This window comes from Nesoenas mayeri, assembly GCF_963082525.1.
Source record: "Nesoenas mayeri genome assembly, chromosome: 19".
Taxonomy (NCBI): domain Eukaryota; kingdom Metazoa; phylum Chordata; class Aves; order Columbiformes; family Columbidae; genus Nesoenas; species Nesoenas mayeri.
In genome coordinates, this window is record NC_137568.1 from 6,174,734 (window position 1) to 6,193,249 (window position 18,516).

At 41.9% G+C, this 18,516-nt stretch overlaps 1 protein-coding gene across 1 annotated transcript in view; it reads left to right on the plus strand.

The window, feature by feature from the left end:
• Positions 1–2,155: 2,155 nt before the first annotated feature.
• Positions 2,156–18,516, plus strand: part of TBCD (tubulin folding cofactor D) — a gene marked incomplete at its 5' end in the record, with an annotated part of 114,882 nt that continues 98,521 nt past the window's right edge. Inside the window, 7 exons of the mRNA XM_080356512.1 lie at positions 2,156–2,342; positions 4,830–4,880; positions 5,075–5,172; positions 5,917–6,018; positions 6,505–6,651; positions 9,681–9,736; positions 12,783–12,915. Of these exons, the coding sequence (XP_080212638.1) occupies positions 2,156–2,342; positions 4,830–4,880; positions 5,075–5,172; positions 5,917–6,018; positions 6,505–6,651; positions 9,681–9,736; positions 12,783–12,915 (774 nt within the window). The remainder of the gene's footprint in view (positions 2,343–4,829; positions 4,881–5,074; positions 5,173–5,916; positions 6,019–6,504; positions 6,652–9,680; positions 9,737–12,782; positions 12,916–18,516) is intronic.

Below are 18,516 nucleotides of genomic sequence, written 5' to 3' on the forward strand. Positions count from 1 at the left end.
AAAAGATAGCAAAAAGTGTGAGAGAGAATGAGTGTTTTGATGACAAGAAAGCATCTACTGCTGCTGTGTTGGTTGGTACTTGATGTATTTTCAATTTTATAAAGTAATATACAGTAGGCAAAGCTAGTCTGTTCTGCCACTGCTGGATTAATGAAGGAACGGTGTCAAATTGCATGGCTTTATAATGTTTTAAAATATTCCTAACTGCTTTATTTTTACAGAAAACATAGGCAATGAGAATTTGGGGAGAAAACTGGGCAAGAAAGATATTGGCATAGAATGTGAGCTACAGTACATTAACAAATCCATGTTTTTTTTTAATGGCAGAAAATGGTAAAGAAAGATGTAAGTGCAGTCCAACCAATGCTTATGTGAATCAGAAAATTTGAATAGGAATGACTGAACTTATGTATTTAGACTTCAGATGGTTGTCATGTTTTATACTCAAAATGTTATATTCAGAAATGCTCAAATATGTTTAAGCTTATTTCAGCTTTAAATGGCTGTGAGATAAAGATTTCATAGACTCTAAAGTTAGATGTTGTAATTTATGCTATTTAAAAACGCATTTAATTCTCTGTAAATATAATACAAATAGTTAAAAATGTTTACTTCTTTTGAATCTGCACTACCATTAGGGGAAGTTGTTACAGTGTGGTTATAACACTTAATACAATTATAAGAGTGGAAAAATGGAATAATAGAGTTAGAATACAACTGAAATAGTAGCTGATGGCTGGAAGACCAGATCTGAGAAGACAGCAAAGTGCATGTGTACTAGTGTTTATTAATGTCAACAGAAATACATGTTATTACATTGGAAAGTACATGTGAACTTAAGATTCCTCCTCAAATAAAATACTTGCCTTGCAGAAGCCAGGCATTTGTGTGATTGCAGTTTGTGTTAATGAGCTTGGCCCTGAAGATGTTTGGGTGTGGAGGGAGTTGCTGGTTACTGGGAAATAGAAGTTACTGGTCCTATTCTTCTTCAATTTTCTTTACAATCAATGGAAATGAGCATCTCTGAAGGTGACTCATCTCAACCTGAGCGCCCATTTTAGTTTGTCAATCAGTCTGATCCTTCAGGTCGTCTTTTTACTTAATAGAAGATGAACTTGAGGTGACTTGGCAAATGTCAGCTTTAGCCCAACTGCAGTTTTCTAGTGTTGGTGGTGTGTCCAGAGATAAGTGGAAAAGCAGTGCTGCTACCTGGTGAGATATCCAGTAAAGAGTCTAGGGAAGAGTGGATGAAACAGGGTATGTCTTGGACTGAAATATGACAAAATCGCTTCCTGAGAAGGCGAAAGGGAAAGAATCTGGCAGGAGGGACTGTAACTGATGTGAGGGGGCAGCCATTCCTTGAGTCTGCCCCCTCCCTTCCCTAAGCCAGTTGTAGCTTTCAGCGTTCAAACTTTGTTTCCAGAATTCTATATGATTTATCAAAGTTGACAATTAACCATGCAATTCTATGTTTGGGCATGGTTGGGGTAAGAAACGGAGAAGGTGATGGATAACGATGTAATCCCGTTGTCTTCCACACCCCTTTTACAACCCGTGCAAAATGACCTGAGGGGCAAATTTGGGACGGGGCAGAGCTTGCGCTACCGGCCGAGGGGGGCGAAGGGGAGCGTTTTCCCCCCTCACTGAAGAAACGCCAACCCGCGGCAGGGGACGGGGTCCCCCAAACCCCCCGCCGCCTCTCCCCTCAGCCGCCTTTCTCTCCCTTCTGCCGTCCGCCCAGCGGCAGAGGGCGGGCCCGCGCGCAGCCGCCTCTCAGCCTTTGGTCCCGCGCGGCGCCCCGTAGCAGGGAGGCTGCGCGCGCGGGCCGGCTCCGGAGCGCAGCGGCGGTTGTCAGGGTAATACGCGCGGGAGCTGCCGGGGCGGGGTCGTCGCTCGTCGTCGCCGCTGTTGTCGCCGGTGTCTTCGCCACCTCCGGGGGCTACCCGTGGTGTGGGGCGGCGGGGGAGAGCCGGGCCGGGCCTCCGCTCCGCGGCACTCAGCGGGGAGGGGCGCGGTGAGGGCCGCATGGCGGCGGGCGGGGCCGGGCCGGGGCTGTGAGGAGCGGCGGTGTCTCGTGTGGGAGGAGCGGCCGCCTCAGCCCGGCGGGAGCGGCAGCGCGACTGAGGCGCTGGTGCTCTGCCCAGCTCCTGCGGGCATGGCTTTGGCCGAGATGGATGGAGCGGAGCCGGAGGAAGGCGGTAACCAGGAGGTCGATGTCACCACCACGAGGAGTATACTGGAGAGTTTCACGGAGAGTCAGGAGGTCCGGGAGCTCATCGGCAGCCTGAGGGGAGCCTTTGGGGATCTGGTGACTCGAGAGATGGCCACAGAAAGATTCATAGGTAAGCACAGCATCCAAAGGGAGTGTGTTCATATGTCACTTAAAGGAGCTGGTTACCCGAAAATGACTAAAATACCGATTTTAGATTATCGATAACGCTAAAACCTTATCAACAGGTAGTTTAGAATTAATTTTTTACTGATTTTCCACATATATATTCCATTATTACACAGTATTTAACTACTGTAACTAAACCCCCTCAGGTCCTTGATTTATGAAATTTGAATTCTCACTCATGTTTAGCCTCCAGTTTCCTGTGCAAATGCAGGCAGTAATTTAGTTGAAGTTTGTATTCCTCTCAAATAAAGCCATTTTATACCTAATTACTTGTTAAATGCATACATTTTGAGCTTCAAAGTTGTAATTTCTTATTTTTACTTTTATATTTCATAGGAAATATGAAGGGCAGCTGATTCCGTGCAGATCATGGAGTTGTCTCTGAGTGGAGGCAACTTGAGGTTTTGTGCCATATCATGAAAGCTATTCTGCTTCTAGATCTCAGCTGAATATAGAAGTAGTGTAATTATGTGCAGGTGGCAGTGCCCTAGGTAATTAGCCTGTTATAATGCACACCTGTGTATTGGATCCAATATTCTGACCGGTTCATTTGCAGAAGTTAATTCAAAGTTGCACATGTTTACAAATCAAATTAAGTAGACTAGCATTTTGCAAGTACTTTTGCAAAAATGGTGAAATTTTAAAAGCTTCATGTCAAAATACTGATCGAGCGTCTGTGTTTTTGACAAAAAGAATCTAAGTAGGCAACCCATAGACCAGAAACCCCCAAATTTGGAAATCTGACCCTGTGGAAGTTACTCAGTAGTTTTATTATACTTGATTGACTTAACTGACTGTTCCATCTGAGGAGGTTAATGATGAATATGTATCTGATCAGAAAGAAGTAGTAAGAACACTCATATTTGTGTTGATCATTAAGTATCACAGGTGAACTGCTAGACTTGATGGGGTAGAAGAGCCATTACTGAAAAAATCTGTCTGAAAGGCCATCAGCTCCAACCGACCATCTTGCTATGCCTCTCTTTTATATCATGCATACTGTCTCAGTGCATTTAAATTGTATTTATGAGCTTTCTGCATACATATAGTTGTCCAGTAAATAAAGCATTAATATGCTTAAAACTGCACATGTTGTTCAGTGTTTGGTGATAATATTTAGTGCCATAAGGTATTATTTGATCTTTTTTGGGCAAAATGTTGCAAATATGGTAAAAGGCTAAATGTGTGAGATATAATGTGGAAGCTTAGGGAATACCTTTAATCCATATGCAGATAACACAATAATGATCAGCTGCAGAGGATTTTAACGCAGGTCTCCAAAGCATTCACGAAAACAGGTGATGCTCATTTTTTTGGTGAACTGTTAGAAATTTGGAAGATAGTTTAACCTGCAACTATAATTTTGTAGGAAAATTTAGGAAGATTTTTTTTGAAATAATAGCATTTGAAGAACTTTTTTTCATTCCCTTCAGCATTTAGATTGGGCTTTCACTTTAGATTGCCGGATTGTGATCTGGGAAAACTGGCAAGCTGAGGAATTTGCTGTTAAATTGTTGCTTTAAGTGTTGATGGAATTTCTCGTATTCACTATTTCTGCTATTTGTATGCAGCGTAAAGTATCATTAATTATGATGGGAAGTTAGCAATGATTAGGAGCTCAGGCTTCCCTCTTGGTAGAAGACAGCACCATGGTATCCCCGGGGAGCTGTACAAATTACTGCAAGGGTATTGTTGGACTGGCTGGTGTCTTGAAAGTGGTTTTGCAGTGTCATCCGCTGGTCAGCTACAGCACTGCTGAAGTTATGTCTCAAATCTAAGGGTTGATGTGACAAGTGGAGAAAGGGGATAGAGACCAAAATTATTGGAAAGAAACAAATGCAGAAAAAGGAGAGGTAAAGCTGATATTTTAGATTTCTAATTAAAAAGACAAGAATAGAACAGTGTGTAAAAGTAAGTGGGATTCCCTGCGTTAGTGAAGAAGATGTGAACAGCGAGGCGGAAAGGTGGAAAGCAGCATTCTGGTTGCTGTGTGAGTAGGAGTGCCGTGTAAAGCTGGTACACCTGGAATAGCTACAGTCTATAGTGGTTTAATGGTCTCCATTTGCAGAGTTCCATCAGAAAATGATGTGCTGAGGAAAGGAGGGGCGCAAAGAGCTCTGTGGCGAAGGACAGGAACAAACGGAGGGGTTGCTTTTTTCATCTACCTGTGGGATTTGTCCACAGTAATTTGAGAGACTCCTGGAAGAGAGGCGATGATTCAATGTAGTTTAAATGATCGCACTACGGAAGGGGACAGACTGCATTTTTACAGTGTAGTTTTCTTACTTTTTGATGCCTCTTACAGATGGTGGCAGCAAGGATACTGAAATCTTAAGCTAAATCTGTCTAGAATCAGGGTTCTATCTCACAAGTGATGTCTGTAAGGACCCTTAATTTGAATAGCTTATCACAGATATCTTTTCCTTTTCAGGTATAATGGACAAGTACCAGGAGCAACCTCACTTGCTGGATCGCCACTTAGGTAGGAATGTCATCTTTAAGTATTTTTTGTTTATATACCTGAAAATATATTAAACTAGAAGGTCCATATTTGCATTACAGGATTGCTGTGGTTGATATTACATGACTACTATCTCCCTCTTCAGTATTAGAAGTATGAGAAACTGTAAGCTAACTGCATGTAGTCTCACTTTTTTTTTCCTCTTATTTCGTTAGAGTGGATGATGAATTCATTGTTGGACATAGCACGGGACAAGGGATCTCCTCCCCTGCTAGTTCACCTGGCTTTTAAATTTCTTTACATCATTACAAAGGTAAAAACCCCCAGATTTAACATTCTGTAATTGAAATGTGCGAGTTGCCAATATTTTCTTTGTTGTTTAAATAACTTCTAAAAATTTCACATTTTCAAAAATAGTGATATAAATAAATAAAAAAGTAATTGCTTAATGCAATGAAATGTTTTAAACTGTATTGTGAAATATCAGTCCTATTTTTTATGGTTTATATAATAGTTTATGTTATTTAATGATCCAGATCAGTAAAAATCAAGGTCTCAATGCAAAATATTTGCAGACATTGAGATACTGAGGGATAAAAAAAGAGTCATAGTGTTAAAAAGAGGAATAAAGTATGATGAAGAATGAGATGGATTGTGGAATTTCCATCAGAGTGTAAGAGGACAGTTTTTGACAGTGAAGGTTGAACACTGGGATAGATTGCTCAGAGAGGCTGTGGAGTCTCCATCCCTGGAGATGCTGGGTACGCTTCTGGACGTGATCCTGGGCAGGCTGCTGGGGGCACCCTGCTTTAGCAGGAAAGTCAGACTAGACAATCTCCAGAAATCCCTCGTTTTAAATTTAAAGAACAATAATTCCATTAATTCTTAAAAAGTTGGTAAAAATTCAACAGTCTCAAGGTATTAAAGACCTTAATTCGTATCTTTAGAGTTTTTACTACATGAGGATGTACAAGAAACTCCTCAAAGGGTCTCTTCTGTTCCTTCAGTATTTGATGATGGCAGATGGCTTACTAAATTTTGAAACTTTCTGTTACAGGTGAGGGGATACAAACGTTTCCTCCCACTGTTTCCTCATGAAGTACCCGATCTACAGCCTGTTCTGGATATGCTTGGAGAGCAGAATCCAAAAGACTCTGAGGTGAGAACTTACTGTACTTTTTGTTTAATTTGTATGTTTCTTACAGAAAAAAAAAGCTGATGAACAACATAAGAAAAAAGTCTGGAAAAAAGTGTATAAAGCTGTAGTACACCCTGTCCAATGCTAACTGAACATCTGGATTTGATATGAAAGTCATCCTGTCAGAAGAGAAGTGTCTTATTGAAGGGGAGGTCTTGTGTTTGGCTTTCATGAGATATGTTTGAGGGATTTAGAAGCAATGGCTATTGCAGTGCAAGGAAAATCTTTATCACTCATATAAGGGAACAAATGAGTTTAAACAACAGTAAGAAGAAAGCTAGTGAAAGATTCTGAACTTCTAAAAGGAGTAATTGAAAAAAATCTTCCTGCAGGTTTGTTTGTCTTTCAAAGTTCTTTGGAGCTAGTCGGCAGTTTGTGCTCCAGGCACTTTGTTAGAATATGTTCCGTAAAATGGAGTGCATCTTTTGTTTTACCATTCTTTTCCAGACTTGGGAGACTCGTTATATGCTTTTATTATGGCTCTCCATGATATGTTTGATTCCTTTTGATCTGGCCCGTTTTGATGGAAATCTTATTTCTGAGGAAGGGCAGACTCGTATGCCAACAATGGATCACATACTTCAAATAGCAAAAGTAAGTATAACGCACCTTGTAATACTTTCAAACCTATGATATTTTTATTATGCTTAATCTTTCAATATGTAACAAGTTATTGTCTTTGCAGAATATATTTGAGCCCATATTTTCTCTTTCTAATCTGTAAAGGATTTCACAGAATCACAGAATGTCAGGGATTGGAAGGGACCTGGAAAGCTCATCCAGTGCAATCCCCCCATGGAGCAGGAACACCCAGATGAGGTTACACAGGAAGGTGTCCAGGCGGGTTTGAATGTCTCCAGAGTAGGAGACTCCACAACCTCCCTGGGCAGCCTGGTCCAGTGTTCTGTCACCCTTACTGAGAAGAAGTTTCTTCTCAAATTTAAGTGGAACCTTTTGTGTTCCAGTTTGAACCCATTAGCCCTTGTCCTATCATTGGTTGTCACTGAGAAGAGCCTGGCTCCATCCTCGTGACACTCACCCTTTAGATATCTGTAAACATGAATGAGGTCACCCCTCAGTCTCCTCTTGTCCAGCTCCAGAGCCCCAGCTCCCTCAGCCTTTCCTCACACGGGAGATGCTCCACTCCCTCCATCATCTTTGTTGCCCTGCGCTGGACTCTCTCCAGCAGTTCCCTGTCCTTCTGGAGCTGAGGGCCCAGAACTGGACACAGTACTCCAGATGTGGTCTCCCCAGGGCAGAGTAGAGGGGCAGGAGAACCTCTCTTGACCACCTAACCACCCCCCTTGTAATACACTCCAGGATGCCATTGGCCTTCCTGGCCACAAGGGCCCAGTGCTGGCTCATGCTCATCCTGCTGTCCACCAGGACCCCCAGGTCCCTTTCCCCTACGCTGCTCTCTAATAGGTCATTCCCCAACTTATACTGGAACCTGGGGTTGTTCCTACCCAGATACAAGACTCTACACTTGCCCTTGTTATATTTCATTAAATTTTTCCCTGCCCAACTCTCCAGCCTGTCCAGGTCTCTGATGGCAGCACAGCCTCTGGCGTGTCAGCCACTCCTCCCAGCTTGGTGTCATCAGCAAACCTGCTGACATTCTATTCCCTTGTCCAAATCATTGATGAATATATTGAATAATACCGGCCCCAGTACTGACCCCTGAGGCACTGCCCTAGATCCAGGCCTCAACTGGACTCCACCTCGTTTACCACTACTCTCTGGCTTCTTCCCTTCAGCCAGTTCGTAGTCCACCTCACTACCCGCTCATCCAGACCGCACTCCCTCAGTTCAGCTGTAAGGATGCTGTGGGAGACTGTGTCAAATGCCTTACTCAAGTCAAGGGAGATCACGTCCACGGCTCTGCCATCATCCATCCATCTTGTTGTGTCCTCATCAAAGTCAATGAGGTTGGTCAAGCATGACTTCCCCTTGGTGAAGCCATGCTGACTGCCCCTAATGACCCTCTTGTCCCTGATATGCCTTGAGATGTCACCAAGGATATTTCATTCCATCACTTTCCCAGGGATGGAGGTGAGGCTGACCGGTCTAGAGTTACCCAGGTCCTCCTTCTTGCCCTTTCTGAAGACTGGAGTGACATTTGCTTTCCTCCAGTCCTCAGGCACCTCTCCCGTTTCCCATGACTTGGCAAAGATGATGGAGAGCGGTCCAGCAATGACCTCAGCCAGCTCCCTCAGCACCCACAGGTGCATCAGTTCTGGACCCCTGGATTTATGGATGTCCAGATTGCCTAATTGCTCCCTAACCCAGTCCTCATCAATCCAGGCAAACTCCTCCATTGTCTTGCCTTCCTCTGGGGCCTCAGCGGTACGGGGCTCCTCAGGACAGCCTCTGGCAGAGTAAACACAGACAAAGGCGGCATTCAGTAACTCTGCCTTCTCTGTATCTTCTGTCACCAGGGCACCCACCTCGTTCATCAGTGGGCCTACATTGCCTCTGCTGTTAGTTTTATCTGCCACGTGTTGCAAAAAGCTCTTCCTGTTGTCCTTGACCCCTCTCGCCAGGTTGAATTCTAAGGAGGCCTTAGCTTTCCTAGTTGCCTCTCTACACCCTCTGACAACAGCCTGATATTCTCCCCAGGTGGCCAGCCCCTCCTTCCATGATCTAGAAACTCTCCTCTTCCACTTGAGCATACCCAGCAGTTCCCTGTTTAACCACGCAGGTCTCCTGGCTCCTTCCTCAACTTCCTATGTGTTGGGATGCTCTAATCTTGTGCCCTTTAGAAACAGTCCCTGAACACTAACCAACTATCTTTGGTCCCTTTGCCTTCGAGCAGCCTTGCCCATGAGATTTCCCCTAGCAATTGCCTGAAAAGGCCAAAGTTTGCCCTGCTGAAATCCAGGGTTGCGATTCTGCTTGCTATCCTGCTCCTGCCACGTGAGATGCTGAACTCAGTTTCTCCATAGTTTTGGAACCTTGAGTGTGTTCTTTGTTGCCTTAGTGTCAGATGAGGCTGTTCTTTGTTTTCCCTGAAGTAAGAAACTATCTTATTTATGACTATCTGATGCAAATGCATACCTTTGATTATGTTAACAGCTTTTAGCCTTTGAAAATACTAGCTAGCTGTTTCTGAAAGTCAAGTTTGATGATTTGCATAGGAAATTAGCGTTCGATCAGGATCAGTAACATTGGAAGCTAGCACTGCGTGAAGAATTGCCAACAGAGACTAGGCATAAAGTGACGTGGCTAACTCGTTATCCCTATAAGAGAAAAATAGGCAACAACCCCCTCCTCACAAACACCTGAACAGCTTATGCTTTTGACACTTGCAGCACTTAAGAGGCTTATCATTTTTAGGCATGTGCAAATATGACTGCAAGTTCAGGTTTCTGTAAAGGTCAACCTCCTTTGAAAGACACCAGGAGGGAGACTTTGTCTGAGATACCATCTGTTAAATGAGAAATTAATTTTTTTTACAATCTTAAGCTCATTTTGTAATAATAATAATTACATAATATATGTAATCATAATAATGTTTATACTCATAAGTGTTAAATAGTATATTTATGTACGAAGTTGTTAAGTAGTTGTTATTAAATCTGCATGTATGAATTCTTTTACAGTTAGTTTTCTTTTACCTTTAGTGTTACTTGGTTGTCAGTGATAAGGCTCGAGATGCAGCTGCTGTTCTGGTTTCAAAGTAAGTGTCTTTTGTGCTTCTTGTCAGAAGGGAAAAAAGCTCACTCTCGTTTCTCCTGCCATTTTTCAGTCTGACATGCTTTTACTGACAGCGTTGGGAGGACTGGAAGTTGCCAGCTGTATGTGGGCTGTTACACTTGCTTGAATCAGATCCAGTAGTGTGTTTACTACTGGAAATGCTGCGTTCCCTTCTGCTTATTAGAGGAGCAAGGATCTATCACAAGTGATACTGGTCTTCTCTGTTAGCAGGTTGCTGCTCAAATTGCTTTCTGGTTTGTGCTACAGGCTTCGGAAAGATACAGTTACTCTGTGTTGCTGCTGTATTTTGCAGCATATTGCAGTGTAAATAGGGAATTGGTGCCTAGTGTTGCTGCCTTGATATTTCCTAGTAGTACTTAAGTAAAGGAAAGGAAAAAGGAAATAGTAACACTATAATTTATTTTTGTAATATCCCTCTTGTCACTTTCTTCATTCTCTCATGCAGAAAACAGTACTGTTTTCTTAGGTTTGTTGTTGTCAAATAATTCATCAAATGAAATGGGTATATGATAATGGAGCTTTCTAAATCTCATTGTTTTACATTTGTGACAGAGGTGCAGTTATTCTATTTTTTTTTTTTTTTTTGTATCATGCCAGTAATACTGATTCTAGGGTTTATAAACTTGAAATAACAAACTTCTGTATCTCTTCTATCCTCTTCTAGTGGATTAGTGGAGATTGCTTTCATTTGTGATGCATATGAAAATAAATAAAAAGACCATAAACTGTGCTAGTACGCATGTTATCTCTTTTCCAGTATACATCACAGTACATATTCCAATATATTCTAGCAGAAGAGGGCTTTAGGCAGCTCAGTTTGTCGTTTGATGTTTCTTTTTAAAGCAAGCAAAGCCTATACTCTGTCTACACTAGAGGGCTCTGCCAACGTAGTTTTGTCAGTGTAGCTAAAGGAGCAGAGGCTCTATAGGGTGAACAGGATAAGATGATGCTACTGGATCCGAGTAGCTAGTTGGAACAATACAATCGGCACAGAATTTAGTGATTAATTGTATCAAAATAGTTGCTAAATGTAACTTTTAGCAGAGCAAATCCTAACTGTCTTTTTGGGAAATAACTGTGAATGCACAGCTTATTCAGTCATGGGATTCAAAATGCTTTAAAAATTTGTATTTAGTGAGTATAATGCTGCTGTTGTGAATCTGATGGCGAAGCAAACACTTTTTGTTTTAGAACTGACAGTGTCCTGTTGGAAATTCATGAAGGAATCCTAGTTCTCTGGTGACTAGTCCTAGACTTTTCTGATTTATGCTTAAATATTTCAAAGCAAAATTTAAGTCAATGAATGAATCATTTGAATAACCTTTAATAAATAATCTTGTTTGTTACATACTTATTTCCATATGACAGGATGTATGTCTCCTTATTCCAATTAGTTTTTGCAGTCATTTTGGAAGTAATAATTGGAAGTTGCTTTGCTAGGATTTTTGTATATCTGCATTGGTCATCTGTCTCGTCACAAGTTGACAGAGGCAGAGGATTTGAGGTGGAAGTGTGACATAAGAGTGAACTATTGTTGAGCCTGAGTATGCCCTTTTTCTTCTTCACTTCCGAAAAACCCAGATGATAGAAGGTACGTCCGGTTTTAGGAAGCACAAAACTGACCCCAGAATTCGAGATTTGGCCTCACCAGTGCCCAGTACAGGGGACGGTCACTGCCCTGATCCTGCTGGCCACACTGTTCCTGACACAAGCCAGCATGCTGGTGGCCTCTTGGCCCCCTGGGCACACGCTGGCTCACACTCAGCTGCTGTCACCAGCACCCCCAGGTCCTTTCCAGCTGCTCTTCCCCGAGCCTGGAGCATTGCCTGGAGTTGTTGTGACCCAAGTGCAGGACCCGGCACTTAGGAAGAGGAGATGAGACTTATGCTTATCTTCCTTCTACTCTGAGGGTTAGGGCACTCCTTTGAGAAATTAAGATTTAAACTCCTTTGGGCTGAGAAAGAATCTAGGAACCAGTTAATCTACTTTACAGGTTACTTCTGTTACCTCTGCTGTTGTGCAAAAGAAGGCTTTGTCCTTGCTGCTCTGTTGTAAAACAAACCTAACCCCTCCACCAGATCCTCGTAGCTGAACACAGTGGATGCTGACTTGGAAGACAATTTGAGTGCTCACGTCTGCTCACTGTTTCCTGGGTTCTCTGTGTTTAATATTCCCCGTCAGTTAGCTCTTGGTGCAGTTCCCCATTTAAATTGTAGGTGTGTAAAGAAAGCAGATACAGGCTCTGCATGCATCCTTTTTCAAGCGCTATGAATTGTACTTTGTGGGCTTTCCCATGTAGCTTCTTTCCTTTGATTGCATTGAGAACAAAGTTTCTTAATTTAGTCTGAATCTCTGCTGGAACAGGACCCTAATTTTTAGGCATGAAGAATACTAAATTAGATAACTGAAGCAGATGCCCGAACTGTAGCTTGGCTGGCACTGGTGATGACTGATTATAGGTTTAGGGAAGTAGTTTAACTGTGATGAACCTCTTTGACCCTCTGTAAGATAGATGAAAATGCATCTCTTGACACATCCAGTATGTTAAGTAACAGGTGTTTGATCTTTTCAAATATTGGAAAAAACAAATATAGCACTGATTTGTGGGCCTGGTTGGTAACAGAGCAGTGTGGACCAGTTGTTGATTTGCACCATTTTTCAGATTGGCAGAATAGCTATTGGTGAGAATGGTGGAGAATCCTTGGATTTGTTTCAGCTTTTCAGTAATCCTAATGGAAATGAGTTTTACCTGGGACCTTTGGAAAGTTTATTGCTTTACAATTAAGATGAGAAAGCTCTAGAATCCAAGTTTATGGGTTGATTTGAAGTGAAAGTGAAATTCTGGCTAAAAATACGATCATTTTGAGTGCTCAGCAATTTAGGAACTTATCCATTGGAGAATTGCTTTTAGAAACTACAACCAGTTTGGATAGCAGGGAAAATTACTATTCATTGAGAGTCATAAAGTTAGTAACTGCAGTGTTTGTGTTCTTTTTTTTCCATGACAGATTTATTGTCCGCCTTGATGTCAAGCAAAAAAGGATGGCAGACTTCCTGGACTGGACACTTGCAATGTTATCTAAATCCTCCTTCCGGACCATGGAGGGGACTGTTGTTATGAATGGCATGCTCCAGGCCCTGGTAAATACTCTTTCTCCTTTAAAAGACAGATGATTGTATTTATGATCATATGGTACTGCTATGGTAGACCTTTAATAGCAAATGCACAGAGATGTTTGTTTGTTAAAAAAGGATAAGGTAATATATAGGTAGAATTTCCTCCACAACAGTTTTGAAGATGAAACTTCCCATGTATGTTGTCAACAAATAAAAGTGATGTTGCCAGTATAGATACTGATAAATAACTCTCAAAAATGCTTGTATTAGTAGTATAATAGTAGTATAGTAGTCATGTCATGATTCAGCTTGGAACTGTAAAAATGAAGAGGCTGGGCTTCTGATATAGCAGTAATCCCTCCTAGACTTTTCAGAACTGGGTAACCAAAATGCAAGTGATTCTTGGAAGTGAGGTAACAATAGTTTATGATTCAAAGAGCCGCATTCCTAGTTTGAGTTTTAAAATGTATATACTGTGCATGGCAAAATATCTGTAATACCTGAACCACTCCTAAGTGCTAGCACTCTTGTGCATTCTAAGAATGTCATTTTATAAAAGCTTTCCTGTAGTTTTACACCCTTAAAAGTGCTGGTGTGCAGTTTGAAATAGTTGAGTAACAGTTCTGACATCTGTTCCAGTTTTGATGTCTGAATAGGTTGGGCTGGAATGGGGGAGCTTCTGTGGGTGGAGTTGTTCCTTGTTTTTGTTGGCGACCAAAGTTGAGGTAGCGCAAGCAGAGTCAGATGACATGTTCTTGTACGGTCTTTGCACAGGTTTAAGGATTTGCTGATGTTTGTACAAGTTTCTGTAATTTGCATAAATTTGCAGCTCTTTTAAAGTAATTTTTATGAAGACTTGTATACTTGTATACAGTATATTACTACACATCAAAGGAAAGTTCTGGAACAAGTGTATGGTGTGTGTTCTTTTTTTTTTTCCTCTAGCAGCTCTTCCAAATCAGAAGATACAAGAAATGATCTATATTTAGAATAACTTGGGACTTGCTGCTTAAGCAGGAGGAAGCGTTATTTGTATGCATTGCAGTATGTTTCAAAAGACAGAATGATGTTTCATCATTTTATTGTCAGATCTGGAAAGGGAGACTGACTGTTTGCCATTCTAGGTACATGATGAGACCTGTAGGATGTATAATACATTAGTGTTTTGTCATAATTCCTTTGAGTTTGGCTTTGGCTCTATCCACCTGTTCATTAGTGCATACTAAGCGAAACAGGTGAATACTTAACAAGTAGAATCGAAACTAGAATGTGATACAATATACCTGGAAGCAGAAGCTTTCCTGCTTGCATTTCTATGATTTTTTTTCCTCCTCTGTGGGATAGGAGAAAGTATTTATTAAGCCAGTTTTATTTGTGTCCTGCAGCTCTGAACTCCTGTTCCAGTTGGTAGGTCTGAGCAGACTGACTTTTTAAAGCCTTGTCTTGCATTCAGTCTTCAATTTTTGATTTCAGTTACTACAATGTAAGCACGAGTTATATCATTAGGGAATAAAGGTTCTCAGAATTGTATGTATGCAAGTGTGTGAGTATGCAGACATGCTCAAGTGGAGTAGGAAATATTTATTTCAAGAGTTTAATATTAAAGAATTTAGTTGCACACTTGTAACAAAATTCTTTGTCCTTGGATTCCTCCAGTGAGTTGTTTCTGTAGCAGTCACACTGTAGTTGCCTGGGCATTTCTCTCTGAACAAGCAGGAGATAAAAGACCATTTTTCAGTTTCCGGTCAGTACAGCAGGGCAGGTTTCGGGAATGGAACAGGTTTTGGGAATGTAACCACCAGGGTGAGGATAGAAAGCTTTTTCTCCCTTCATTGGATCGGTTTGGGGCTGCCCCTAACAGGGTGTATTTCGGTTGGATTATGATATTATGCTGCTCATGGTCTGCATTTAGGAAATAGCTTGTAGTGATTTTGGCATGGCAGAACTGTTTTAAAAAGACATGAAACTCTTGCATTTCAATGAACTGAAACTGCAAGTTAGGTACGCAATGAGTAGTTCAACGTTGCTGCACTTTGATCTGCCTCTTCGTGGCCTTAAGTCTTGGTGATTAGGTATGCTACTGTTTAATCTCGCTCAGCATTATGTGCAGAACAAGTACTACTGTTTCATGATTCTTGTTGAAACACGCAGCCTGCATTACACATTTTAATTCCACCAATGCTTTTTTCTTTTTTTTCTTTACACCTGTCGTCAGTAATAGATCATTTCACAACAGGTGTGTGCTAGCAGAAATCTCCACTTGCAGTATTTCAGATTCGGTTGTTAAAACTGCTCCCTTTTGTTAAAACTAACATTGCTGTATTGAATTAAATGAACGTTTGTGCTTGGATACTTTGTGTATTTGAAGGATTATAAATGCTGGACTACTAAGAAATTGCTACATTTTTTTTATAACATTTGTTTACTTGAAGGAAACTTTAACCTGTTTCAAGAATCTGCATTTTAAATTCTCTTGGTCTGGAGGTTTGCTTTTAAACCTGCCATTATATCAAACAGCTTTTTAGTTACTGCTGCAGGGTGTAGCACTCCCAGTTCTTGCGTGACAGAGATGTCATCATGTTGAGGTAGCCTTGGGCATTGAAACTTATTAAACCTTATTTGTTTTATAAGTGATTCAGTATACAAGTGTGAGTAATAATTAAAAAAAATAAAACGCCCTACACAGTGATCTGATGAAACTCAAGAGTCTTAAGAACAGGGCATTTCCCTGAGCTGTCTCTAATGCAAAAGTTGTTTAGCAATAGCTACATGCTTATGTAAATTTTGCTGCAGGGAAGAAAGAACTCTCCAGCTCTATTCTTTCAGACCCAGAGGCACAAAAATAGAATATTTCCAAATAGAATGTTTCCCAAGTCTCTATATTTTTGGCATTCTCAGAGAATTAGCGATGCTAGGATTGTCTATTAGCGTTATTTTTTTAAAAAAAGATGTTGTTGCTTACTGGTTTGGTGACAAAGGTGTGCAAAATCTGTGCTGATCTGAGAGGAGAAAAAGAATTCTTCTGTCTGCAGATACCAAGGGCACTGATCTCTTTGGTGATACTAGCTGACCCCTCTTTGGAAGGGCACAGAGTACGCTAATGTGGCCTGATACTTCTGAGCTTTTTCTCTTCTCCTGAGAAGGATTGTGGTTAGTTCAAGGTTCAGGGGTTGTGTTATGATAAGACTTTTTTTTCTGTTAGAACATAGTGCTGTCTCAAGCTGTTATTTTTTTTTTCCTTCTGAGTATTTCAAATCCGTGGTTTTGGGCAGTCTTGTTAAGACGGAAAGGAACAGTTCTGTTAGCTGTCTGTGTGACAGACTAAACTTTTCAGGCTTTCAATTGATAAATAACTAAGATCTTATGAAAACTGGGCTCCTTTTGCCCCCTGTTTAGCTGGGCTCTGCATTGAAGTTTGTTACCTTAATTACCATGTTGGTGATCAATACCCTGACAAATACATGTGACCTATGCAGGAGTACTATTTGTGTTGAAGACATAGTGAGAACAAGGGCTTTAACTAATGTATTTTACCATTAGCTGCACCTATAATGCATTAAATATCTCTACTTTCAAGCGAATTTATTATTGTGACAGCATGTCCTCCCTCACCTTGTTTACCTCCCCACACCTGGCCTGGGGACAGGGATGGGAGAGCTTTCCCCGGGGCTGGGGTGCTGTGTGACTACTAGGGGGTGCTCCAGAGCAATGCAAGATGTCATTTTCTTCCCATAGAGGCTGAAATTATCCTCCCTGTCCTTGACATGGTTGGTTACAACCAGAGGGTACATTCAGACTTGTGTCTCCTGCTCGGCAGGACGATAGACTCGCAACCAAACAGTCAGGCCAGCCTTAATGGTGATTTGTATAGCTTGGGGAACATGTCCTGGAGATGATCCTGTTTGATACATCTCATGAAGGTCGGGCCTAAAGTGGGTTATGCAGACAATTGGAAGGTGTGGTGTGTTTCTTCTGTGATTACTAAGAAACTAGGTTTTGTTTTCCTTGCACCATGCTATTTCTAAAGCAAAACCAGACTTGACAGTCGTCATTGCTTGCACACCACTGATTTTCTCTAATTTGTAGGTGGCTTAATTATTTATAAGAGAGGGAGTCACATACTTTTCAACAGTTCAACAGGTTGGGTAAGTCGGTGTGTGCTCTATGTCCTCATTAAAGTGACGAGACCATGGCGTAACTCTGATTGCCCGGATACTCCAATAGACAGGCTCCTTACTTTCAGTGGTGTTAGCTGCTGACACCAAAATGTCTATGCAGGTGGCAAACCAAGCTTATTAATTATTTTGTTTGTATCAGATTTTTTGAAATGACGTGCCTTGCATGTTTTTCTTCCTTCAAGGCAGGAAGTTTAAGCTGAATACTATAATGCTGGTTCGTTCTTTTCTCTATACATTTTTTAGTGTTTTCTATTCAGATATCATACACTTCTCAGTATAACCTCTGTAAGGTCTGGGTTTGCAGGGTTTTTCTGAGACAGTAACTTTGCCTTACGTGTGTGGCTGTTTGTAGCACATAACAGAAGAAAATACATATCCTTTTTTTTTGTTTCTTTTCTCACCCTCGAAGGCCAACATCTGTTCAAGTGCTCCTTTATTTCCACTGCAAAATACATCTAGTAAGCTCAGAAGGTCTGTGATGGCTTTTGCATTCTTTGATTCATAATGAATATGGGTGAGAATTAAGGGGCAGGCTGGCAAGGGTGATACTATTGTGGGTGTCTGTTATAGGCCACCAGATCAGGGTGAGGAAGTTGATGAGGCTTCTACAGACAGCTGAGAGCAGCCTCCCAATCACAGGCCCTGGTTGTGGTGGGGGATTTTAACTTCCCTGATGTTTGCTGGAAGGACGACTCGGCCGGCAGCCACAGTCTAGGAGGTTCCTCCAGTGCCTTGACGATAACTTTGTGATGCAAAGGGTGCAGGAGCCAACTAGAAGAGGCGCAGTGCTGGACCTCATCCTCACTAACGAGGAGGGTCTGGTTGAAGTGGTAAAGGTTGAGGGCTGCCTTGGTTGCAGCAAATATGAGATGGTGGAGTTCAGGATCTCCTGTGGCAGGAGCAGGATAGCAAGCAGAATTGCAACCCTGGATTTCAGCAGGGCAAACTTTGGCCTTTTCAGGCAATTGCTGGGGGAAATCCCATGGGCAAGGCTGCTCGAAGGTAAAGGGACCAAAGATAGTTGGTTAGTGTTCAGGGACTGTTTCTAAAGGGCACAAGATCAGAGCATCCTGACACATAGGAAGGCAGCCAGGAGACCTGCGTGGTTAAACAGGGAACTGCTGGGTATGCTCAAGTGGAAAAGGAGAGTTTCTAGATCATGGAAGGAGGGGCTGGCCACCTGGGGAGAATATCAGGCTGTTGTCAGAGGGTGTAGGGAGGCAACTAGGAAAGCTAAGGCCTCCTTAGAATTCAACCTGGCGAGAGGGGTCAAGGACAACAGGAAGAGCTTTTTGCAACACGTGGCAGATAAAACTAACAGCAGAGGCAATGTAGGCCCACTGATGAACGAGGTGGGTGCCCTGGTGACAGAAGATACAGAGAAGGCAGAGTTACTGAATGCCTTCTTTGTCTATGTCTGCTCTGCCAGAGGCTGTCCTGGGGAGCC